At 40.3% G+C, this 27,096-nt stretch overlaps 1 protein-coding gene across 9 annotated transcripts in view; it reads left to right on the top strand.

Annotated features, from left to right (window-relative positions):
- Nucleotides 1–27,096, top strand: part of FMNL2 (formin like 2) — a 289,350-nt gene that overhangs the window by 220,600 nt on the left and 41,654 nt on the right. For all 9 annotated transcript variants that reach the window (XM_057505574.1, XM_057505577.1, XM_057505579.1 and 6 more), the window contains 3 exons: nt 5,491–5,599; nt 8,996–9,072; nt 10,776–10,869. In XM_057505574.1, coding sequence (XP_057361557.1) covers nt 5,491–5,599; nt 8,996–9,072; nt 10,776–10,869 — 280 coding nt within the window. The remainder of the gene's footprint in view (nt 1–5,490; nt 5,600–8,995; nt 9,073–10,775; nt 10,870–27,096) is intronic.

Below are 27,096 nucleotides of genomic sequence, written 5' to 3'. Positions count from 1 at the left end.
AATGGTGGAGTAAAGACCTCTGTAAATACTGTTACCCCCAAAAGCAGTGAAAAAATTGGCAAAATAGGCCAGAATTAACTTTTTCAGAACTCTAGAAGTTAGCTAGTCTTGTAGCAATCTGGGGAGCATCTATTCAGGACAAATGAGTGCACCCTCGGTAGCAATAGGAAAGCTGGGTTCATGGCATTTTCACCTGCCCTGTACCCACCCTCCTTCTCCAGTTCCACAGTAGCCTTGAAAGCCAGGAACTCCATGATCACAGTGAGCACCCTCAGCCTGGTGGCCAGTGGAGGGAGCAGAATGGAACTGAGGTTCCTTCCAAGCCCCTCTTCCTCCTTCTCTAACTAGATCAAGCTGCAGTGTGCCATGAGATTTGAGAACTATTGGTGAAGAAGCCGATTTCAAGTCTCTGTTACGGGAATGTACACCATTAGCAGTTAGCAGAATCTGGGATCACTCCAGACAGTACATGGCATAGGACTAGTGCTCATCTGCCTCAGTGAGCCGCCAGAGCCCATGAGAAACTAGGCTGCCTCTCTCTGGGGCCTTGTTAATGCACCACAGTGAACTGGAGGGACAGTCTCCAATCTGGCTTTGCTTAAATAGTCTCTGTTTTATGTAAAGTTTCATAATAGCTTCAGGAAGAAAATATTACAGTAATTGGTTTCACTTCATGTAATTCTGTAACAGAACACTTACCAAGTGTGTTAGTTTAGCACAGAAGCGACCATACCTCTTACTGAGTCACCAACTTAATCCTTGTAAAGCTCAGGTCTTTGTGGAAGGTGTAGTCAGACAGCTAAGCAAGGATGGTCAATGCTGGCGAGAGGTGAAGCTAGCTTAGCCTGGTGGGCTGTGGTATAGCATCGGATGGAGCTGCCTTATGTACCCTTTCAAAGACAGTATGTTGAGTCGTATTTCCTTGTGTGAACATGTTATACATCAGCGCTGTGCATACAGTCGGCTGTGATGACTACTTTCATTTCAGCTCTTTGCATTTATAATTGTTGCTGTGATTTTTCAACCCTGTCTAAGGGAAATCAATGTGACTCATACACTTGGTAGTTTGTGCACTAATCAATTACCCTCATCTTTTTTCTGTGGAAACTGTTGTCCATCTGGATGTCTGATTATTTGGAGCACCAGGGAATAGATTTTTGAAAGCCTAATTTTTCTGATGATACTTGGTGCTTTTGTTACATGTGTTGTGGAACTTGGCCTCATCACAAAAGCCTTAAATTGTATGATGGTTGTTCAGGGCCACCTCTCCATCTAAGAGGCCTTTGAGAAAACATTCTGTAGGATGATGGAGATGGGAAAAGTACTATGATCACATTTCCTGGTTAGCCCTCTGTGTTCCAGCAGATCTAAATTTAGACCATCTGTAAGAGTTTGCTGTTCTTTACAACTTTTTTCTCTTTGTTTGAAAAGTAACACTCTTCCATTGTAGAAAATTTAAAATGTAGACAAAAATAATGCATCAAAGGGCCATAAGATGGGCATGTTTTAAATCTGCATTGGTAATATTTCATGTTCAGTTCTGTTCACTGTCATGTCACCTCTCAATTTGTCCATTCATTTTATGTTTATTTCTTTAATCAGAGCCCCATTTAAAAATCTACTTTCATATGCTTAAAGATTGTTACCATCAGGAGGTCTATATTAACTCAGTCAAATTTGGTTTGATTGAGAAAAGGTTGACAATATGGGGATTTTAAATATGCTTTGCAAATCAAAAGGGTTTTCCTTTGAGAGGAGACTGTCATCTCTGTACCATGTTGTGCAGGTGTGTGGACTGGGTTGCAATACACATTGTAATGTGCATGCAAGAGAGGGTAACCTGGAACAGAGCACATCTCAAGACCAGGGCTATTGATACACTTACCTATTGCTTCCTAAACTAAATGGTAAGTCTTTGAAAGCAGAAACAACATCTTTAGTCTTTGTTTTCCTTCAGCACCTCAAGTTTAGCATGAACAATGAATACTTAATAAAGGCAACTTTGGGGCTTAAACAAGTGGTTTGGTTTTATCTCCTATGGCTGTGGAGAGCATCGGAGGCATTCTTCTAGACTGCTCACCTTGTCTAGGCAGCCTTATTGTGGTTAAGTGGATCTAGTGAATTGTTCTTAGTCCTAACTCTTGGTGTTTTAGATCCCTTGGGGGGTCTATGAAAACCAGGTCCACAGGGATGAGGTTTTTGGGTAGTGTCAGTTTGTGCATCTGAGATGAATTTAAATTCAGCCTATCCAGAAAGAAACTTGTCCAAAAAGTATAAAGGTGTTAAGTTACTCAAATGATAATTAAAGCAAATAAATCAGATATCTAATTAGATTGCCAAATTCCACAAAATGTGCATGCTGAAGAGTAGATTTACGTACATGCAATCCATGGCCCAATCCTTAAAGTCTAGCCTTGGAGATTTAAAAGTGATTCTAAATTAAATTCTTTGCAAATACTTTGTACTTGCAGAGGCAAAGAGTTGTAAATTTATTTAACGGGAGAAAATTCCTTTAGAATGAGAATTCCAAAATACAGAGCACAATTTCCTATTTTAAAAGTCCTCACTTGTATGGTAAGTGGTATAGGATAAAGATTTAAAAAGAAAGCTCTGCTTACCAAGTGGGTTGGTTCTGAAGGAGATGCCCAGATGCAGCTGTTCATAGAAAACGAAGCCTCCGTCCTGCCTGGTGACATAGCTATTGGGGAATGGCATCGACACAGGACCAAAGCAGAAAATGTCAGCAGGACGACAGGGTATGAATTTTTGGCAGGGAACTCGCCACCATGTAGGGCTGTAGGCTGTAGCTTTTTCATACGTTAGCCTGACAGGTCATCAGTGAGCCAGGAGGATAAACAACTTCTAAAAAGTGGCTGCACTCTGAGGAGACTTGGGGTCTCACGTGGTCTCATGTCTTCCTTGTTGTGTGGATATAACTTCATTGGGCTTCACTTTTCTTATCAGTGTCAGGACAGGTCGGTATTAATGTCACCATAGATCTCCTCCAGATATCATGCTATGATGTTATTGGCTGTAGTGGTGTTTTTAAATTTATTATAATGCTACGATTTTAAACACAGTATGTTCAAATGGTGCCTTTAATTCCCAGTCTGTTTTTGTGTAAACCCAAAAATTGGAGAAAAATAAATTTTAGATTAAATACCATACACTTGAGAAGAAAGCTTATCTCTGTTGCTTTTAAACAGAATATCATTAGCAAATAAAATGTTTTTGTTTATTGACGTTATATATTACACATTTTAAAAACTCTTTAAATATTGACAAGTATGCGTGTCCTGTTTCATGTTAAATACATTTTAAATGTTTATTCAGAATATATATTTGAGATTCACCACCTACTACAACAAATGGAAGCATTTTATGTTGATATTTAGTAAGTGGAATAATATAATTAATTTTTGCTGGTTTCTGCAAATAATGTAAGAAATGAGAAAGGCATTTTGGCTTCTTAGAGTCTTATTACAATGTAGCTGAAGAACTTGATTCAAAAGTACAAGGAAGGAATCTGCTATGTTATTTTACATATCTTAGGAACCCCTATTAAGTGTGTAAATTTGGTCTGCTTGCCAGAATTATTAAAATTTATGTGGAGTGATGCAGAAGAAGTATGTGACTGCAGAATGAATGACCTCTGTCATTGTCCTTAAAGATCGTTTGCTTTGGTCAGTATATGTCTTCTGCAGTCATTGCTCACATCAGTATAACTTAGCAAAGGACAATTGATTCCCTTGTAAGCACACTTTTTTAGCTTAATCTTAGATGATTTTGTTTTACACTAGTAGTCATTGCTTTCATTTAAAAGTGGCAACTATCCCTCTAATCAACTATTATGTACCTCATGAGTGATTCCACTAAAGAAGTACAAAACTGATGTCAAACTAAATTCAGGAAGGTAGAGGAAGGGAAAGAACTTCTGACATGCACTACGAAGGTCACACACATTTGGGTCAGACTTGCTGTGTGGTTATTGTTTGCGGGAGCACCCGGTTCTGGGAGACCTCCGTGAAGTTCACAGTCATACTCAGGCTGGGGTTATGGGGAAGTGACACATCTTAAAGATGAATCTGAGATGTTGAAATTCAGCTCACTAACACCCACCTCTGAATTTGTTTCCTTAACTGTGATTTTGCACTCACAACTGAATTAGGCCAGCTTCTGTTGCTGACCTTTTATTTCCAAGTGTGAATAAAGCAGGAAGTGCTCAGGTAAAACATTCTACTTAGCACGAGAATGAGCAAACTGAGTTTTAGACATTCAGGTATATTGAGGCAAGTGATATACTGAAGTGCTTTTCAAAAATTTGTTCGGCTTGTTAGTAGGTCTGTGTGAAAAAAAATCTCCTGTTCTATTGGTTTTGAGTAGGAAATGAGATTTGAAAGGGCTGTTCAGCTGACCAGCTTCAGACAAGCCTGTCAATTGAGTTTTCAGCTCTTAGCCTGCACCTGTGAGACTTTTGAAAGCAGTTAATATTGATCACAATTTTCTTTACATTTTTTAATTAGTTCAATTTAAGAAGGAAGACCTATAGCTTATTTTGTGGAGCATTTCTGTCATTTACTCTCTCCAAGGGAAAGTAGTTGACAACTTCTGAAATCTGCCTATATTTCAGGCTTGGAGTTGCAGAGAAAACTGGGCTCGGAGGCAATTTAAAAAAGTTCACATTGAAGCCCTGCAGGTTGTCATCTTTTCTCCATGCAGCATGTTTACACTGTCACCTCTTACTGCTTGCAGCCTCAGATAAATCTCCAGACTAGATAACTAAGATTGAGCATTACAGGGTGTCTAGAATGAATCCTAACATTGAAACATTCCCGTCCTGGGAAATGTCAGCATACTTGCATCTAAGTATCAGCTGCCCTACAGGCTTTAGGTGAGGGGTCAGGCTGTGGACATATTTGCATACTATTATGGTTTTACATACTATGAAGGTCTAATATCACTGACATCAAAGTTGCTAATGTGTGACCTTGCCTTGGCTTAAACTCCAAGCAGGGCCCGTCTGAGAGCAGTAATGGGAAGATGGAGTTAAACTTGGGTCAGGTTGAAGTTTACACATAAGCAAAGTTTACACATAAGCGAAGTTTCACCCCTTCATTGGTTTGCAAGTGCAGCCTGCATGCGTGTTGCTTCAGATCACCTCTGCAAATGTAGCTTGGCCTGCTGATAAGGAGCTCGGGATTGCTGGTGAATCTCATGTACAGTCTGATTTGTTATGTGCTGTGAGTGGAGTTGAGTTTCATTATCTGTGGGTATCTGGCTGGATGAGATGATGATCATTACACAGAATCAACTAGGCCTCACAGTCTGTGGAATAGCTTTGCAGTGATGGGCTTGGTGGTGGTGGTTTTGCCCTGCAATCCTTGTTTAGGTGCAGGTACAGGTAGAGAACAGTGTTCGTTTTTTCAGTGCACCTATCTTTGCTAAGAAAACAATCTACAGTTTTATAGAAGTTTCCCTTTTTATTTGTAGATATAATACTTTGCCAAGCAGAAGAACTCTGAAAAATTCAAGATTAGTGAGTAAGAAAGATGACGTACACGTCTGTATCATGTGTTTACGTGCCATCATGAATTACCAGGTATGTCTGTTTTTGATCCCTTAAAAAAATGTGAATCCGTCAGACCGCGATCTTGTTCTCTTTGGTTTCTTTGTATTTCTGATTGAATTTAACACCAGCATTTAATGAGACTGTACTGAAAAAGAAAGGACTAGTTCATTCCAGTGTTGAAGATTTCATGCATTGTCTTCCTATTTTAATTAGCATTTATATTTTATGATGTATTTAAAGGGAAGATATTTTTCTCCTACAGTGATAAACTTGTCTCGGTTACTTGGTAAATGTTTGTGACCATTAAAGACAGAGTAAGCCTCTGGTGGTGGGCAACAGTGGAGCAACTTCAGAACATCACGAGGGAATGGACTCACGTACTGGGCGGCTCAGTGTTTCTCTAGGGGTTGTGTGGTGGAGTTACAGTCACTGTCTGTTGGACTTAGTGGCTCCGAATCTTTGTGAGAAGCACCTGGAAGGTTCATTATGAAAGGTGCCGGTTCCTCCTTCATGTGGCTGAGATGCAGGTTACCCCTCACTCTGAGAAGCTCTAGGAGAGAGACAGTACAGCATGTAGGTTGGCTTAATCCCAACGGCAAAGTGGAAGTTAGAGCCTGGAGTATCTGATTTAATGAGATAAAAATTATAGTCAGATAAACAAACTGGGAATGAGGACTAGAAAAACACAATTCAAATGTAGAAATAGGATTTGATTTCCATTGACATGGATACTACAAGTAGAAATGGAAAAGAAATACACAGGTAGAGGATCAATATTAGAGTTCGAACCCAGCATAAGGGTGCTGAATTGAATTTAAGAAGGGGAAAATGTATTTATTCTTTCTTTCAATCAACTTTTTTAATTTTTTGAGCATTGCCAGATAAGCACAGGGAAACCAGCATTAAATACATAGGCGCCCTGGGGAACCTTACTTCCTAATGAGGGGAGACAGATGATAAACAGATTTGACAAAATATATAGTGTTTCAGATAACAATGACAACATAAACTGAAAGCAAATGCAGAGGGCTTTTAAATCCTATTAATTTAAACTTCAGATAGTCCTGTGAGATTGGTAATATTACTCTTCCCGTTTTACTGGCGCAGAAACTGAGAAGCAGAGAAAGTTAAGTAATTTACGTGGTAGAGTCAGGTTTGAACCCAGGAAGACTGGCTTCAGAAAACTAAGTACTGTAGGAAAAGTAATCAGCAGATAGCAGTAGGAAATGCTGAAAATGTGTGTTCAGGTTTAAATAGGCCAGCCAGACAAATGTTGTGGGGAAAATAACATTTAGTAAGGACTTGAGTGATAGAACAGGTAAGGGATATTAGGGAAAGAAGATTCTAGGCAGAGCGAAGGGCAAGTGCAAAGGCCTGAGGCAGGAATAAGTCTGATGGACAGAAGGGAGGCCAGGTTGGCTGGATCCGAATGAGTAAGAAAGAAGAGTTAGAAGATGAAATCTGAAGTGGTAGGGCTTTGTAATAAAGCCAGTGAAAGGACATTGGCTTTACTAGGAGTGAGAAGCAATGGAAAGCTGTTGAGGAAACAGGTGACATGATCTGACCCTTGATTTTAACATGGGCACTTTGGCTTCTGTGTTTAGATTGACCTTGTGGGGTGGGGGGCAAAATCAAAGAAGGGTGGGCCATTTAGAAGGCTGTTATGTTAATTTAGGTGCATGTTGATGGTGGTATGGACCAGGATTATAGGAGTAGAGATGATGAGAGGTTGCTAGATTCTGGTTTTATTTTGATGGTCCAGGCAGAAGCACTAGATAGATAAGGAGTGGAGGGTGCCCCCACGGTGTTTGTCTCGGGCAGCGGTGTGATGGAATTGCTGTTTTCTGAGATGGAAAGCGTGCAGGATGAGCAGATTTGGGAGACATGTTCACGAGTTCTGTTTTAGGGATGTTACCTTGGAGATGTCCATAGGCATCCAAATAGAGATCTTAATTAAATAGGTGGTTGGATATGCCAGTCTGGAGTTCAGGGCAAAGGTCTGGGCTGGAAACACAAGTTTTGGGAATTAAGAGATGTATATAAAGCCAAAGGGTGAAATGAGACCAACAGGGGTAGACAGAGAAGCAAAGAGGTCCGAAATATGAACCCTGAGGTACTGAGTTTGAGTGTCACAGAGATGAGGAAACACTAGCTAGAGAGACTGAGAACTAGCCAGAGAGGCAGGAGCCCAGTACAGAAAATGTCTCTTAAGGAGAAGAGAGTGCTTAGTCTGGCCTGTGCCACCACTAAATCCCAGGGGATGCGGAGAGCGAACTGGCCATTGGCCTTAGCAGAACGTAAGTCATTGGTGATTTTGGCAGTTTCGTTGGGGTGGTGGGGATCAAGTGCCTGATTGCAGTGGCTTTGAGACAACAGTAGGAAAGAATCGGAGACAGTGAGTGCGGGGAGGTTTGCAGGGAAATGAGGCAACAGATGGACACAGGTCGTAAGATCAAGAGAGCTTCTGTTGTTTTTATTGTTTAGGATAAGAGAATTTGCTTTGTGTTTTTATGCTAATGGTAATGAATGAGAGAGGGAAAATGATGATGAAGAGGGATGGTAGAACTGCTGGAGCATCTGATGTCGTTGAGTAGGTGAGAGAGAATGTGACCGAGGACGCAGTGGAGGGAATAGCCTGCAATCACAGCGTGGGAGAGTTCGTCTTTAGGAAGAGGTGAGGAGGTGAGGTGAGGGGGTGAGGTGAGGAGGTGAGCCACAGGTCCTTGTGGGTGGCTCAGTGTGGCCGTGGGAGCTTTTGGAAGCTTTCTTCTGATTGCTTATATTTTCTCAGTGTAACTGAAAATAAGCTCCCGAGCTGACAGTGAGTTTGAAGAAGGAATAAATTCCTCAACTCAACAGAATCAAGAATGATTCTTGAGCCTGTTATTGAGCTTGCTTCTCTTTACAGAAGGATAAGGTAACACACCTCAGAGCAAGGCAGGTTTTCCTAGGCTCTTGGCCCTGATAGCCACTGCCCAGACAAGAGATTCACACTGGTTGTCAACCCTGGCTGCACATTGAAGTCAGCTTTAAAAAAATTCAGACATCCAGGTCCCATCCTTGGGAATCAGAATAAATTGACCTGGCGCGGGTCCTGGAGAATCAGTGTTTTGCTTTGTTTACTCTTCCAGATGATCTTAATGAGCAGCTAGGATCTAGAATCACTGGGCTGGAGTCTTTTCACCATTTAAATAAAGAGAAACACACAGTTCGTTCATGAAGAATGGGAATGTGGTCCCTTGATAATGTCATGAGTCCTAAAATTTTTCACAGAGAAATACATTCAGACACTGACATACTAGAGACATAAATGCATGCATGATGGTGTAAATTGCACTAGGTACAAACTTCACGTTTTTGTTTTTCATCAATGCAGTCCCTTAAATTCATTCCTGATGCTCTGTTTTTTTTGCATATTCGTTTCAGTATGGCTTCAACATGGTCATGTCGCACCCACACGCTGTCAATGAGATTGCGCTGAGCTTGAATAACAAGAATCCCAGGTAAGGTTGCTTTGTAAAGTGCAAGTCTACATCTAGGGAAAGCAGAGAGCTAGTCAACACTGAACCAAGGTAGAGTTTGGAAACTTTGAAGTGTGACTCTGAATGAAGATTGCCAGCAGGCTTCTTGGTTTTGTGAAGTTTTCTTTTCCTCCAAGTTATGTTGTTACATGTGGCAGAGTGAGCAACTGGTGACAACTCTAGCCCATAGCTGTCTCTTTGCTTTTATTGCTTTTAAGACCTGGTTCTCAGTGTCCTTGAAAACTTAGCAAACTTGGGTAGAGTGCCTGAGGTTGCCAGGTTATCAGGCCTGGGGACAGGAGAGCCTGGATACAGACTTAGCTATACCCGTTGTTACTGGAAAGCTAACTAAGACCACTGTCCCTTGCTCACACTCCACTTGTTCTTTTTACATATGCAGCATTTATTAACAAATGAAAAAAGAAACAACAAACGAGAAAAATAACTGCATGCAGATTTCATTTTATATTCACTTTCCTATGAAGGCCGGTGCCAGTTATTATTTGCATGGCAGATTACCTCTAGGAACCTGCCATCCTCAGTTTATTGTAGTTACTGTAGTGTGTTTTCCATTCTGGTGAGGTGTTCTGCATTTCGCACGGGTTATTTCCCTCTCATCAGATACCTCTGTATAGACTGTGTATCTGAAAACAGTTAATTCAACTAAAAAATCTGATTATAAATTAGATCCTTTCTGACTAAGAATGCACTGCAAGCCATAAAGTCCTATTTAAAAGCCAAATGTTACTATTTCATCTTCCCCTGATGAAACGTTTTGTGACTTTATGGTTACTTTTGTAGTTTACTAGAATCCCAAGTAGTCATGCTTCTTTGTCCCCGCCTTCCGCTGCAGGGAAGTCATTCTTCATTTTTCTTAAAACAATGGACATTGTGAATTGTCAGAATGGTCTTTGTTTAGCACTTGGCAATAGCTTTTATTCCAAGAAGATGAAATACTGAAGTGATCTTATTATGAAGACACACAATACTGTCTTTGACTTTGTATTTGAAAACTTAGGATGTATCTCTTAAGGTTCTCCTTCTAAAAATATTTCATTCAAGTTTTACTTTGAGTCAGAGAAAATATTCTTGTATTAGCACAGTTGTAGTCTGTTTCAGGTCTTCTGTATTCAAAGAAGAAATGATGGAGACTTGTGTTGTCACAGATTTTTGTGGAGCCATCTGCAAATTAGCAGATTTGAAATACAGGACACTAATTTCACTTGATTTTGAACTCTTCTGGCAAATATTATATATCTGACTCTTAAAACCAGAGGAAATATTTAACCAACGAATTGTTTTCCTGAATATTCCCATTTCCTATTGACTTTAGCTCATCAGGAAAACTTTTCCAACTATATTGTGTGGAGTCATCTGTTGATAGGACTACAAGACTAACCCTCCCAGAATTCATTTTCATGAGTGAGCAATTTGCAATTTGGAGAGTGGGAAATCTGCCTTCCAAATGTGTTACCCTAGATAAATCACATATATAAAAGTTAGTAAATGTTTTAAAATGTACTTTAATGAAACTATATACCTTAGTTAGTAAAACTTGAAAAAAACCTACATGGACAAATATTTTATTATCATATCCATGTGGGAAGGAAGGAAGAACAGCTGATTCATCGTGTCACTTTCACTGATTTGTTTTTTCTTTTTTCTTCTTGTTTTGATTTTGACAGAACAAAAGCCCTTGTGTTAGAACTGTTGGCAGCCGTTTGTCTTGTCAGAGGCGGGCATGAAATCATTTTATCAGCATTTGACAACTTTAAGGAGGTAGGTTACGCCATAGTTTTATAAGAATGCTCACACAGGCATCGTATATTTGGACATCTTGGAGCAGAATGATTTACCTTTCATGTGTGTTTGTTATCTTTTGTTATTGAGATATAATTTATAATTGAGATAGAACATCAGTTTCAGGTGTGCAGTGTAATGATTTGATCTCCGTCTGCATTGCAAAATGATCAATTACCACAAAAAGTCTAGTTAACGTCCATCACCATTGTTTACCTTTTTTTTATTCTAGGCCCCAAGGGGTGTAACAGTTAACTTTCTAAGATGTCACTAAGGGAGAAGTAATGAACTTAGTGTAAATATTTTAAATGGATGCATTAAGCTTTCATTGGGGTCTCATTTCCAAGAAAAGTCAAACACTATTTGTAGGACTCATTTTCCTTTGGAGAGCATGGAATAGCTAGTTTGAAAACAGGTTTTGTTCAATGTATGTGGTTTTCATAATGGTTGATTCTTGAGCATCCACCATGTAAATTTTATGAACTCTTTCATCATAGTTATTGTCCTCAAATCATATGTATTATGTCATTGCTTTTGCTGGGTGCTTTGAAAAACCTCAGATACAAGCACTGATTTTAGCAGTTTGTAATCTTAACCAGGTGATCCTGTCACGGTAAACCAATGGACACACATGGTTGAAAATGGAAACTAAATAACTACAAAAGATGACACAATGACACACAGATAATATGGCACCAAGGATTCTGGCCCAAAGTATCACAACTTCACACCTAAAATAACAGCCAGTTTCCCTTAGTGGTGGTGTGCAGTGTGAGATGGCCCAGAGGAGTGCCTGTTTGCCCCAAGTATGTTCCTAACTCAGGCTACTTGAGGTGGGACATGGCAAGAGGAATTGAAGGCACTTGGAGCTCAGGTTGCAGGAGGACCGTCAGCAGTTGTGCCTCATCCTGGCAACCTGTTTGATCCAAGATGCCTCTGTTTTAAGACCTAAGCTGGATTGGAATCCAAGTCTAAATTCTCTCTCTTATCTTTCCTGGGAGCCTCAAACCCAGCTAGTATTTGTTGAGTAACTACTTTATGCCAGGAGCCGTGCCAGGTATAAACATGAAATCATTTGGTTCTAGAAGAACATCTGAGACAAGTATCAATGTCTCCACGTTAGGAAAGAATAAAAATTCCAGATATGTCGTTTGCCCATGGTCACATAGCTGGGTGAGTGGTAGAGCCAGGATCAGGATTGGTCTCCTCTGACCCTGAACATGTGTTCCAGATGACATGCAAGCCCTGTTGCGTGTGAGTCTCCTGAGGGAAATACTGAATTAGGCCCTTGGACCCATTTGCCCACACCCTGCCTGCTTGAATGGACTCACTCCCCCAGCTGTCACAGAGTGCCCCCGAAACCTGCACACGGGCCAGGAAGCCTCAGATGTCCCTCTGCCCCTGTGTTGTTTGTGTACCTCCCTACCCCAGTCGCTGCTTTAGGATTTTGATATTATTCATGTTGTTAATGCCAACCATGGATAGGACCAAATATTGTCTTTTTATCTGTTCAGCCTCAGTGATAATGAAAAGATATCTGGGTTCCAAGAAAATGACGAATGATAGTGAATCTTTAAATTCATATTCTGGCTTCCAAAGCAAATGGAGACTTTAGAGATAAGAGTGTAGGAATGCTTGTCTGTGAATGTTTTTATGTATCATATATTAGTTTATTTACATTTACATTTATAAATAAGAAGCTGACCATTTAGGTGGATAGGTCTAACATGAATGTGAAACAGCATGAGAGGCTAATATAGCTCCCAAATCCTTATCATTAGATCATATTTAAACATAGCACATGCTACATCTTTTTTGCACTAGAAGCACTGACCTAGAGAGTTATCAGTGACCCTTGTTATAATATAAGCTGTATTATAACAAACATCTGATTATACTTCAGGTCAAGTTATGTCCTAAAGTTATCATTGCATAGAATCAGTATTCATGAGATCAATGTTAATTTTGTCTTCTCTTAGGTGAGATAGAGTGCCTTTCTTATGCATAATAGACACATAATACTTGCAGAATTGAGTTTTAACTATGTGGTGTCAGAATTGTGTATGGCTTAGCCATTTAGGGCACAGTGTCCACTTGGTTGAAAAAGAAAGTAATCCTACCAAATCTAATGGCTGTAGTACTGAGAACTAAATTAATTTTGAGTTTGAATTTTTAGAGTCTTAACCGAAATCTGCCTCATTTCTATCATTACTCATGAGAGTGATGGGTGTTTGATTCTCGCTTGGACAGGCATTTGTATCTAAGACAAACTATGCCACAGTGGGGAAGAGGGGACAATACCTGGTTCTGGGTGTGGTCTTGGCCCGCATTGACCTCAAGCTGGGGTGTCCATGTAGACAGACCGAGCAAAGGGTTTTCCTGAAAGCCATGTGAATGAGGACAGGGCAGGAGCGTGCCCCTGAGAAACTTTATTCTTATGGCTAGGCCAAAACAGCATCAGCCTATTTTTATGCTCAATGTTAGGGTGAAAAAACTGTTACTTTGTAATGGTCTTGTTTTTCTTTTTTTTTTTTTTAATGTAATGCAAAGCCTTTTAAATCCCTTCCTTTCTCCTTGTCTCCCATTTCTATGTGAGCGGATTTTTCTCCCCCTCACATATCATAGCAAAGAGTATGTTGTTTAATCATTTCAGCAGAATTGTTGGTGGGCTCTTAGGGTGGTTTGGGAGCCAGCTGTTTCTGATCAGGAAATGTCCTCAGGCTCTCAGATGCTCTGCAGACAGGGTTTCGGTCAGTGAGTAACGCCTGGTGAGCCACCCAGGGCGGAGAGGAGGGATCTCCAGAGCAGGTACCTGGGGACTAGGCCATAGGGCCAAAGGGCCCTGCCCTCAAGAAGATTGTTTTTAAAGCTTTTTATCCCCTTTTGTAAGTTGGAATTCCATTCATCTGCTTAGCAAGGATGAAGGGTTTATTCCTGTTTTCACTGGGGAGACAGGGCTGGAGGTAGGGGTGGGTTGAACATCAGACATCAGTGTTTATTTCTGCAGGTAAAGTAATGTGCCATAAGGCAGCCGGCCTCTTTAAAGGGGCCTTGGTCAAGGTTAGAGCGCTGCCCAGCGTATTGCAGCGTGGCGCCAGCTGCTAAACGGAAATTTAAGGACCGCAAATCTTAAGTATCTAGCAGGATTTTTACTCCCTCTACTTCTTGAGCGAACAAATCCATTCTGTCCTGTTTGACCACCTCTGATTAATTCAGATGTAAATTAAAGGGAGGTAGCTTTTAGCTTTTGATAGATTTTTATGTATGATCACATCAATTTCTCATATTTCAATTAGGATTCAGAAGCCAAACACATATTGGTTTTTTATGTTTTTGCAAAAAGCTTTGCCACATGTCTTATAATACCTGCAGTATATGGTTTAGGAAAGTGGAGAGCGCTTCTGTTTTATTGGTACCGACGGGCAGGAAGAATATTAACCCAAGGCCTTGCTTTTGGTAGGTGTGTGGGTTTGGGCCTAAGCTTGGTGTCACTGGGCAAACACATACACCGCTTCAATGCATGTGGTGATAAATGGGTTTTAATTACATAAATCCAGATAATAAACTTGTGTCCAGCATAGTTTGTGACATGCCTGAAAATGTGGGTGTAGTGAGTAGATGAAGAGTGAAGCATTCAGTCAACCATTAGGCTCCTTGAATTATTTTCTCTTAAAAAAATTTTTTTTTAATGGAATTAATACATCTAGTTTTGGCATTGAAACATCTCATGAAAATGTATGGTCCTGAATTGAGCACCAACGTGAGGACAAGGAAGTCATCTGTTTTCCTTTTATGACTAATTTAACCATGAGGAGGGACATATTATTCATCTTCCCTGAACTTGATACTTTCTTAGTTGTTTGGCAATACATATTTTTGAGCATTTCGCTTGCCAGACGACAGAAAAAAAAAATTCATTTGGAAGTAAAGATCACTCTGTTGGGATTTGTCTAAATTCAGGTCCTGTTTGCAAGAGGGAGAAACTGACTCTAACATACAGAAGAAAGGGTTGATGGGAAGGATGTCAAGAAATTCACAGAGTTGACAAGGAGCCTGGAGAAATGGGCCTGGAAAATGGACAGGCGTTCCTGAGATGCGGCTAGACTCTCAGGCTGTGCCTTTGAAGCCTAGCCACCAGGAATACTATTTGAGGGTCTGGTCTTGCTTCTTCTTTCAAATGGCATGGACCACGGCTGGCAATCTGTTGGGTCATAAAACTCCACATACTGGTTAAGGGCATCCACTAACCTCCATTTTTAGAATTAGAAACTCTGTATTTAATCCAGTTTTCCTTAGAATCCTTGAGGTCGTCTACCTAGACCTTGTTCTCCTCAACTTTTCTTATCTTCCTACTTTTTTCCATTGTATTCTTTGATGTATCTGGGGAATTTTCTTTAAGAAAGTGTCTGCAAAAGTCTGGGGAAAAAATGCTCCAAATGAAACCAAAGGGACAAAGTCCCGAGGCCCCATAGGCAGCACGACAGAATAGCCGCCTCTGACATTGGTGTAAACCCTCCCGAGGGCTTGGAGCCATCAGCTCCCCGGGCTGCTGGGAGAGGCACCTGGCATTCCGCAGGGCTCAGGACTGATCGTAGCTGCGTTCCCATCTGCTTCCGAAATGACAGCGTCTGGCTTTAACACTTAAGCCTTACGCCTGAGTTTGGTTATCAGAGTCCCAGCTCCTTCCCACTTATGCCCTTCCAGGGCGGATGGGTGGAACCTGGGGAAACGAGGTGCTCAGGGCTCTCGTGTGCAGTCGCCCTTACTGTTTTCACCTACTTCTAGAAGGCTTCCTAAGAAAGCTGGTGTGGTTTAGCTACTGAGCAACTGCAAGCACTCATGCTACTCATTCTTAAGTTGACAAGAAGGACTGTCAAGTGTTAATTTACAGGGGACCAAACTGGGTACGAAAGGGAGCAGACATTTGATGTGCTTCCGGCATCTCTCCGAGTTTAATTCCATCTAATTTAAGCTCTCGAACATTTAAGTGTGCAGATAATCAATCCAGCAAAAGTCCATCTGGACAACTCCTCCGTGGTAAAACTTTCGCAGAGAGTGAAGAGTACTTGTGTTTCTCAGTCTCTCAACTGAACTGTGCGCAGTGCAGTCTCTCAAACCTCAAACCTGGGAGCTGCAGTTCTACAGCAGGTGTTTACCCTCCTGGGCCAGAATCAGATTGATCTAATGCACCGAGACTCGTTTCTGGCCAGTCCATCCGTCTAGGATGAGGAAGCAAAGGCACAGTAATTATTTTGGGGGCTGTTAATTAACGGTTGCAGTTATTTCTTGTGCATAACCGATTACCCAAATGTATTTTTTTAGGCCCATGGATTCTGCAGGTTGGGAGGTCAATCCCTGGCACGGCAGGGGTGGTTGTCCCTGCTCCAGTGTGCCTAGGGCCTCATCAGGGATTCATTTGGAAGCTTCTTCACTCATGTATCTAGTTTCGGAGCTGTGATGGCTCCAAGGCTGAGCTCAGAGGAGCTGTCAGCCGAGGGCCTCCGTAGGCCTCCATGTGGCTGGAGCTTCTCAGAGAATCACAGCCGGCTTCCAAGAGGGTGAGTCCAGGAAGGAGCACCCGGAGAGGAGGCGTTCACCGAGACAGAAGTCACACAGGTCATTAGTGTCATTTCTGCGGCATTCTGTTGGTTACAAGTGACTCACTAAGGCCAACCTGGATGCCCAGGGGAAGGCTGTGACTTTGCTCTCTGATCGTGGTGGGTGAGGGCTGCGGTGCAGGAGAACATGTGGGGTGGGAAGGGCAGCTGCATCAATTTTGGAAAGTATAGTTCACCTCAGAAACCATTCACGAATTGCTAGTATCTCTCTCTGTTCCTTTTCTATTTTCTCTCTCTCTTTCACTCAACCCAGTACTCGGTTTCTCTGAAGTACTGAAAGCTTTGTAAGCCTTTTCATTAAACATAGAAAAGATGGTCACTCCTGCCAATGTAATATGGCAGACAATGTTTTGAGAGCCTTTCTAGAGGAGAAAGGAGCCATTTACGTTGCATTTCTAAGCCCCTTGTAATGAATTCGTTATTTTTTTTTTATCATCTGTGTTTTTATCATCTAGTAAAGAAATGAAGATTGATATCCTGCTGATCATTGGGGGATGAGTCATGCTAACTTACTGGGAAAAATTTCATGAATATTTGAGTGCCCCCATGTGTCAGAAGCATTAATAAACTGGAAATAAGAGTAAGACATAGGCCCTATTCCTAAGAGGGAGCATCTCAGTCTAGTTAAGGAAGCAGGTAAATATTTCAGTAGCTAACTATGAGGCTCTGTGTAAGTAAATGCCAGGTACTTTGCAAAGAGGACCAGCTAACCATGAAGAGGTAGAGGAAGGAGGCAGACAGGATGGAAGCTCTCAGGGAAGGTTTCCTATAGGAAAGGGCTCCTGAGCTGAGTTTAGGATGAATAAGAGTTAATCAGGTGTGTTAGTTTCTTATCACTGCTGTAACATTGCCACAAACTTAATGGCTTAAAACAACACAAATTTATTATTTAACAATTCTTTAGGTCGGATATAGAAATTGAGTCTACAGGCTGGTGTTCTCCTAGGGGATCCATTCCCCTACCTTTTGCTTTCTGGAAGCCACTTACATTCCTTGACTTGTGGCCCCTCTTCTGACCCTGGTCCTCTGGCCTCTTTCCTTTAATGGACGTTGTGGTTCCATTGAGCCCCCTCGGATAACCCGGCATAGTCTCCCAAGCTCAAGATCCTTAACTTACTCATATCTGCAAAAATCCCTTTTACTTGGAAGGTAAGTGTTCACAAGTACCAGGGCTTAGGACATGGACATCTTTGTGGGGCCATTATTCAGTCTACCACACCAGGAAAAAGATGTCAGCTTTCACAGAGAAGGTGGCATCTTCATTAAGTTCAAGGACTTTGGTTTACTTTGACTCTCCAGTCTTAAAGGGGAAAGGGTGTGAGAAGAGAAAAGGTGGGGTAGGAAGTTAGGGGGCAGATCAGGAAAGAACTCCTTGCTTATTCTGGAGTCTTGATAGGCTGGGTAGTGTCAAGGTAGCAAGGAGCAGAGGTAGGAAATGTGTTCCCCAATCTTTACCGAGCCTTTGCTGTTTAGATTGGCTATCTCAGTTAGTAAAGAAGTGACTCTCTTTTGCTCCAAAAGATAATTGGCAGTGGGCTCAGCATGAGGTCACTGATATGTTTGAGATATGTTTCAGAAATTTTGCTGTTCATATTTCTCATTCCTCAGGCCTCTTCCTCCACACCAACAGTTATCAGCTTCTTCAGCTTCATTCACTTCTAACATCTTCAGGACTTCTCTTTGATGTGGGCTTGGGGTTAGCTAAAAAAAAGGTAGGGAGGTTGTAGTGCAAGAGGATAATGGTAGCCAGGGTGGGGACAGGCGAGATTGTCATGGTAACTGGCAAACATTTGTGGAGATGCTGTGCTTTTCAACCCAACTTAACTAGACCTTTCCCTCTCGCCACAAGCGTGAGCACAGTTTATGTAACAGGGTGCTCATCTTCTAATTCATTAGTAGTAGCCACCTTTTTAAAAACAGGCTGTTGCTTCCTTGTTATTTATAAAATGCCATTCTAAAACCTGTTCCCTTTGCCAACAGTAAAGCAGTTGGCATATATACCCTTAGTTCATATTCTGGAAGATAACAATGAAAGACCTCAGAAAAAAACAGGGAACTCATTCATTCCAATACCAAAAAACAATGATCCAATTAAAAAATAGGCAGAGGACCTGAATAGATATTTTTCCAAAGAGGACGTGCAGATATCCAACAGACACATGGAAAGATGCTCCACATCACTAATCACCAGGGACATGCCAATCAAAACCACAATGAGTATGATTTCATAGCAGTCAGAATGGCTAGTATCAGATACGAAATGACAAGTGTTGGCAAGGGTATGGAGAAAAGGGAACCTTGTGCAGCATGTAGTAATGTAAGTTGGTGCAGCTAATAGGGAACACAGTATGGAGGTTCCTCAAAAAATTAAAAATAGAATAACCATGTGACCCAGTAATTCAGCTTCTGGGTATTTGTCCAGAGAAAACAAAAATATTAATTCAAAAAGATAATGTGCACCCCTATGTTTATTGCAGCATGATTTACAAGACACAAGGAATGGGAGCAACCTAAGTGTCCATTCATAGATGAATGGATAAAGAAGATGTGGTACATAAACATCATGGAGTATTACTCAACCATGAAAAAGAAGGAAATATTTCCATTCAGAACAATACCCTTCAGGACCTTGAGGGTATTATGCTAGACGAAATAAGTTAGAGAAGGACAAATGCTGTATGATTTCACTTGTTGAATCTAAAAAACAAAACAAATGAACAAATAAAACATAAATAGACTCACACGTACAGAGAACAAACCGGGGGTTGCCATAGGAGAGAAGGCTGGGGAGATGGGCAAAATAGGCGAAGGGGATAAAGAGGTACAAACTTCCAGTTATAAAATAAATAAGTTACAGGGATGAAAAATACAGCACAGGTAATACAGTCAATAATGCTGCAGTAACTTTGTATAGTGACAGCCAGTAACTAGATTTTTTGTGGTGAATATCTAGTAATGTATGTAATTGTATATCTGTATGTATATTGTATGTATGTCAATGGTACTTCAGTAAAAGGAGAGAATCTGAAAAAAAACCAAGTAGATAAAAAATAAATAAATTTATTATCCCCCTCCTGGGAAAAAAGCAAAAGAGAACACAGTGAGGGCTGTGTGTCGCTTTAAGACCCCATGGAATCTGAAACAGGCTGGTGTGGATCCCAGACCTGGGTCTTTCTGTTAGGAAGTGTTTCTTTGAGCTGAGGTGTGGCACGGTCCTAAGGTACATGAGGACAGTATGAGGCGCTCTCTGCAGCTTTGGCAGTGTGATCGCCAACCCCCAAAGCCATTAGAATGAGAATTTCCAATTCCTGGTGAGGATTGCCTTGCCATTTTTGCCTTTACTTCTGCAGAGTAATGTTCAAGGTCTATTTTATGATCACCTTGGTTTCTCTTTTCTGTATGAGAGAACTGCCTCCCTATCCTTTTCTCTCCCTCACTCCCCTTTGACTTGCATAGTAAGGCTCTTTTTTTAAAAGTCTGTATCTTGGGACATAAGTATAAATGTTCTCTATTTCTAGCTGCTTCTTTAAAAGTAGTTTTATACTAAGTGAAAATAGGATTTCTTTAAAATGTCAAATAATTCTGGATTATAGGCTATTTTGATGATCATGAAGTCCAGAGCTAAGCAGTGGCTAAATCCCAGAGCTGTGGCTACATTAGCCACCTTATTACATTAGGTTCTGGGTCTAAATAGAGCTGTTCAAATGATCAGGAAAATGTTTATGCTGGATGGGTTTACTAGGAAAAGAGTAAAATAAATCACACATATATTTATATATATGCTATATGTATCCATATATGTGTGTTTATTATATGTGTATAAATGATGAGTAACAGTATGAAGATGTATTTATGTATAGTAAAAAGCCCTACAGAGAAACAAATGCAAGGGTTGGAGTGATAGTGTTAGCTTCTATTTTGTGTGTGTGTTTAGTTCTGTTGCTTGTGATGTTCTGGATGTAGCATTGTGCCTCACCTGGATAAAGGTTGTTGTAGAGTGGGGTTACGTTTTTCCTTCTAGTAGCATTTCATATGACTAGCTTTCTCCCATCTTTTTGGAAGATTCTGTTATATTTTGTATAACACTTCTCCAGAAACGAATCCATTGATCATACATTACCACCTTTTTTTCAGAACTAATAAAATTAAAATTCTTTGGAACTTCTAGGGAGTTGTTGAGGACATAGTATTTCTTACCATGGAAAGAGTACTGTTGCAAGATCAGGAGAGTTTGACAGAAAATGAAAGGCATCATTTTTGTCACGCAAAAGTTTTCTATTGCCTTGAGAAAGACAGGACTAATTTTCATAGATATTTAGTTAAGGAACAAATGTATACTAAGGGTAACAGCAAAAGAACAGTAATTAAACATTTTAAAAATTGTGCTTATATTTATATTTTATTTCCTATTATAATGTAGAGTTTTAGGTGTTACTGCCAATGAATATGCTCATTGAATTTGACTCCTTGTGAGTCAAGTTCAGATTGCATTTGAAATGTAAATACTTATGAAACATAAGCACATTTTTATTTATCTGGGCTCCATAGTCAATGATACATAAAGGTTTTGTTGGTTGGTTTCTTTAAAACTAGCAAACAGTTTTATCTTCAGGAAGAAAACATGAGAAGGGTTCATGAATCTATTCTATTTTATTCCATTGTGTAAATGTTAGTCAATATATTTATGTCATGCATATAAAAATGCATATACATATATGGAAGTAGTAAGGCTACCATTTATTGTTAGAGTGCCAACAGGCTAGTATATATTACTTTAATTCTAAGAGCTACCCTCTGTACTAGGAATAAGGAAAGAGGTTCAGAATAAATAGGCCTACTGATACACTTTTGTAAATGGCAACTTTGGAATTTTTACCTAGATCCAAAGCTTATAGTCAACCTTATATAATGTGTTATCACATTCCAAATACTTTCTACATGTGTTCATACATGCCTTCAATTTTCCAATAAAAAGCCAAATTGGAACAATTAGAGATTAGGTAGCTTACTGGAGTGTTTAAAGTTATTGGTAAAATTCAGGACAAACTGGGCCATTTGTATGGCTCTTTGTCTCCCCCAAAAGAGAGGATAGGTCTTGAGCAGGATTATAAAGGAAGAGACTTGGTTTCGTTGATGCAGGGAATTCTGGGAACAGAAGAAGAGATTGGCATGGAATCTTTCCTGGAGCAGTTTAAGCCAGAAAAATATTGTGCTGGTTGACACTGAAAAGTATCTGACTGGGGCCCACGTTACAGAATGAAACATGACAGGAGGCAAGCGTGATTGGGCTTCTGAAGAAGTAATAGTGGAGAGATTTGAAATTTGTGATTAAAAAAAGTCTTAACTGGAAGATAGGTAAAAGTAGGAGGGAGAAGAATAGGAAACAGAAAGCAACTAGTATTTATAAATATAGCACAGTTTATAAAGTGTTTTTATATGCCATGTGATTCCATGTAAATCTGAGGAGGGCCTTTTATATAGTTCTGATAAATCTTCAGAGTATCAATATTCTGCATACAATACATTGGAGAGGAGAGATGCTGGAATTTGGAAGAGAGGTAGTTCAACGGTTAACTGACCAGGCCCTGGACTAAGTCTGTGGTCATGACAGTAGCAATAACGCCATAAAATCGAAGAAAAGTCAGCAAGAGACAGAGTGATCCACTGGATTTGGAGATGGACATAAGAGGAGAGTAGGGATCTGTTCAAACAGTATACATTTAACTGAGAGGAAAGTAGCCCAACCATGATAAACAAATAGGATCTGGGAATTTTTTTCAGGCTTTGTTTTTATTGAATTCATTTTAGTGATGATAAAATGCCCAACATTTGATTCTTTAGTTATGAACTGAAGATTGTGAATGGCTTAAACAGTGGTGGTTGAGTGTGTGTGTGTGTGTATGTTATCCAAATAGAGAAAAGGATTATAACAACTAAGAAGGTGAACTCCACAGGGGGGAAATCTAGAAGAAAATAAGGAGGCCAGGCTAGAATGGGCTAGAAGGATGTCTGGTATCTTGTACAAGTTTTTGTTTTAGGTGACAGGTTCATCCAATGGTCTCTACCCATTCCAATCTACAGCTTTATGTTTCTGTTAAAAAACTTTGCCTCCACAGGCCTATATGTGCAATGTGTATTATGCATATGTATTCAGTATTTCCTCCATCTGAGGGAAGTGCTTCTTCTTTGCAGATACAAAAACAAGGCATCTAGATCATAAAATGATACAAAAATGTACAAACAAGAACAAAAAGTAACATGTCGTAGGCCAATTGGTAGGATAGTAATAAGCTTGAAGTAAAAACAGATCACTGTGATTTTAGACACACTGTGACTTTCTGCCTTTCGTAACCACTGGGGAATGGCTGCTTCAGTCTCTAAACCCAAGTCTCATTTAAAACTCTGCAGTGTGTCAAAGAGCTTGCTGCTTCCCCAGCCAGAGAGTGAGCTGGGCGTGCTGGGCACGCACTTGGTACCTGTTGCTGCGAAAACATCCCTGGCTTGAGTAAGGCTTGAAAGCCTCAACTTTTGAGTTATTATTTAGGCTTTTTGTTCCCCTGCTCCTCCTTCACACCCCAGACTCCGTTCTGCTCACCACAGTTCAGCAGCCTTTCTTTATTCCTCTCACCACAGTGGGACACGTGGCCTCTGCCCAGCCCTTTCATTCTATGTATCAATCTGCCAGAGGTATATAGTCAGACTAGGCTTTCATTCATAACAGTTGACTGAAACACGCTCTGGAGAAGAAAATGGCTCAGCGGTTCCTGATCATGGTCCAACAATCACTGTCAAGTCACCCTGCATCGTGGAGTTGAGCCCTGACAGAACTTCCCCCCTCAGCTCTGCGTCACTGGAGAGTGGAGATGGCCGATTACAGTAACGTGAGCTGTGGCTCTGTTTTGTTTCAGCAGTTTGGTTATGGCCTTGGAAAATGAGGGCTCCTTCCCCACCAGTAAATTTACCAGATTGACTGGGATACTAAGAACAACACTGAACTTTCCATTTTGAAGCATTTTCCAGGAGTAGGTGTAAAACTAGGAAATGTTGTGTTCTATGTGGCAGGTATCAAGGACGTGTTTAGTACATTTCTAAAAGGTATTCATCTTTTTGTTCCTTGCATATTTGTTTTTGATTGTTTCATATTCTGGTGTGTCAGGCATTAAAGATAAATCTATTCACTTGGGTGGACTCACTGAGTCTGCTGTTCCCTGACCTTTGGGGAATGTATGTCCTGCAGACCACATGGGAGAGAACTATTCCTGGATTTCTCTCATATTCTTACTTGGAATCTAGTATTTGCTTAGAGGGGGGCACATCCTAGAGAAAATCAGTGACCAGCTGGGGATTGCTGTGTTCAACCTGGTAAATGCCAGGTATTTGCACCTGGCCTTGTTTAACATAAGCTCTAAAGGAGTGCTTTTTTTCCCTACCTTATAAACAGGTGGAGGGCTCCTACCTTTATTGGGTAACATGTCCTATTTCTGAATGGTGTGACTTGATCTTCATGGAGAGATGGCAGATGTGGTTGTCTTTATATGATATGGTTGACTCCTGAATGATCTTACAACAAGAAATTTTACTATCAGAAATCCACTTATTGGCGTATTTTGTGTTTTAAGAATTCAACATCTTTGCAGGAAAAAAGAGGCTAGTCTCTTATCCAGTAGTTCTCAAACTTTAGGCCTCAGGACCCCTTCTTCTTTTTACATCCTTAAAACTTACTGAGGAACCCCAAACGTTTTTGTTTACATAGGTTATGTATTAGTACTTACCATAAAGGAAGTTAAAACAAAATTTCAATAAGCTTATTAATTTCATTAAAACTAATGTAATGAACACATCAGATGCTAATACTAATAACTTTTTCTATTAAAAAAAACCTATTTTGCAAAACCAAAAAATAAAAAGTCAAATTAGTGGCTGTTTCAGTCATTTTGGGTTGCCAGCCTAATTACCATACACTGCATGGTTTAAACAACAGAAATGTATTTCCTCACAGTTCTGGGAGGCTGCGAGCCCCTGTGTTAGCGTGGCTAGGGTCTGGTGAAGGCTCTTCTCCTGGCTTGCAGATGGCTGCCTTTGCTGTGTGCCCCTTTCCTAGGGGTGTGTGTAGAGACAGAGATCTCTCTTCTTCTTCTCATAAGACCACCAATTCCATTGGATTAGGGCCCCCCTTATGACCTCATTTTACCTTACTTCCTTAAGGCTGTATTTTCACATGCAGCTGAATCGACGGTTAGAGCTTTACCATGAATTTCATAGAGTTATAATTCACTCATAACAGTGGCATTGTTTTATATTTTCCTACATCTTTTGAAGTCTAGCTTAACAGAAGATAAGCTGCATGCTCATATCTGCCTCACATTCAATTACTAGTCTTATTTTGGCCAAAGTAGTTGAAGCAAATCTAGCTCCATACAAATGTGCAGATGGAAAAGGAACTATTTTAACAGCACTTTTAGACAGCAGTAGATATTCTTTCTTGACACTAGACTATACAAACACTGGACAGGTAGTAGTTCCTTACAGGTTAGTTGCAAAGTGGAATCTGAGGCTATATTAGTGAACTTGTACTCTGTTACATTAAAATTTTTTGCCTATCTTGCACCTTGAATGAATGCATATTTGTGTAACAATATGCAATGGTCATTTGGAAAATACCAATTCACTGTATTATCCAGATATTCTAAATAGTGGTACATTTCATACTGCAGTATTTTTTAAACCACATTCATTATTATCACCACCAATCAGAATATTGGGAAACTGTCAATCTCAACAGTGGATACAAGTTTTCCAAAATTCTCATTTGTGCTTGACTCAATTTTTATCATTGGAAACAAATATTATCAGTTGTTTTGCTTATAGTAAAAGGCTCACTTCAGTCATTTTCAAGGAAATAACTGATAGATATTATGAGTCAGAATAACTGTAGTTTGTCAGTTTTTTCAAATAAGGACAAAAAGGTGGCTAGTTCGCTTTGCAACTAGAATAATCACGGAAGTTCTTTCCTCAATACAACCATATTTAATATGCAGCAAAATTGCTTTCTGTAGGCTTCCCATTTCGTCATATAGGATATTAAAAGGGTGTGTACTCAAAAGTTGAGATATCATGAAATTAGTACTTTTTATAGCATCATCAAGGGTATTCTTAAGTGACACTGGCTTTTTAATTTTTTTTTTTTTTGACCAAGAATGCTTGGTTGTGCATTGTGGAAAGCAGTATGGAGGTTCCTCAAAAATCTCAAAATAGAAATATCATTTGACCCAGGATTTCCACTCCTAGGAATTTACCCTAAGAATGCAGCAGCCCAGTTTGAAAAAGACATATGCACCTCTATGTTTATCGCAGCACTATTTACAATAGCCAAGAAATGGAAGCAACCTAAATGTCTTATGGATAAAGAAGAGGTGGTACATATACACAATGGAATATTATTCAGCCATAAGAAGAAAACAAATCCTACCATTTGCAACAACATGGATGGAGCTAGAGGGTATTATGCTCAGTGAAATAAGCCAGGCAGAGAAAGACAAGTACCAAATGATTTCACTCATCTGTGGAGTATAAGAACAAAGCAAAAACTGAAGGAACAAAACAGCAGCAGACTCACAGAACCCAAGAATGGACTAACAATTACCAAAGGGAGAGGGACTGGGGAGAATGGGTGGGAAGGGAGGGATAAGGGAGACAAAGGGGCATTACTATTAGCACACATAATATGGGGGAGGGCACGGGGAAGGCAGTACAACACAGAGAAGACAAGTAGTGATTCTATAGCACCTTACTATGCTGATGGACAGTGACTGTAATGGGGTATGTGGTGGGGCCTTGATAATGGGGGGAGTCTAGTAACCATAATGTTGCTCATGTAATTGTACATTAATTATATCAATAAATAAAATAAAAAGAATGCATGGTTGTGGTGATACAGGGATTAGTGGTGTAATGTTGCAGCATTGCCTTGATTCATGCTAAGGTACCAATGTTTTTTTTCACCCTCTGTTGCCTTTGCACCACTGGTGCCCATGTCAACTCTGTGAGAAAGGCAAGTACACATTTTAGCATTATTATAAAGATGGTTTTGACCCCACAGACTATGTCACAGGTCCTCAGGGACCCTCAACCTTCAAGGACCACACTTAAAGAACTGCTGCCCAAATCCATTGTCTGCTGTCAATCTTGGGCTGGGTGGAAGGTGTTATAGGTAGCTAAGAGCAAGGTCCTCCTGATTAAGATGCAGAATTGGGTCGGAGCCCAGAAGAAAGCAGAGAGATGTTAGCCTTGAAAGGGTCTGTGTGTGTTCCTGCTGACGACTAAGAGATGTGAGTCTTGCATTGAAGGCCAGAGAGATTCAAGTTGGACAGTCCGAATATTTCTGAAATATGTCATTTAGGAGGAATTGCATTGTGGACTTTTACTCTCAGAGTTTATTGAAGGTCATCTTATTTTAGGGGAGTGATAAAAATTCCTTTCTCATGGAAGGTGTGGTATGTCAACGAGTCACCTTTGGGGGTTTTGCTAACCCTTTGCTTCTATGTCAGGATGCTTTATTCAGTACAGAAAAATATATGTTTGGAAGGGG

Source organism: Manis pentadactyla, chromosome 8 (assembly GCF_030020395.1).
Source record: "Manis pentadactyla isolate mManPen7 chromosome 8, mManPen7.hap1, whole genome shotgun sequence".
Taxonomy (NCBI): domain Eukaryota; kingdom Metazoa; phylum Chordata; class Mammalia; order Pholidota; family Manidae; genus Manis; species Manis pentadactyla.
This window is presented reverse-complemented; position numbering and strand designations above follow the sequence as displayed.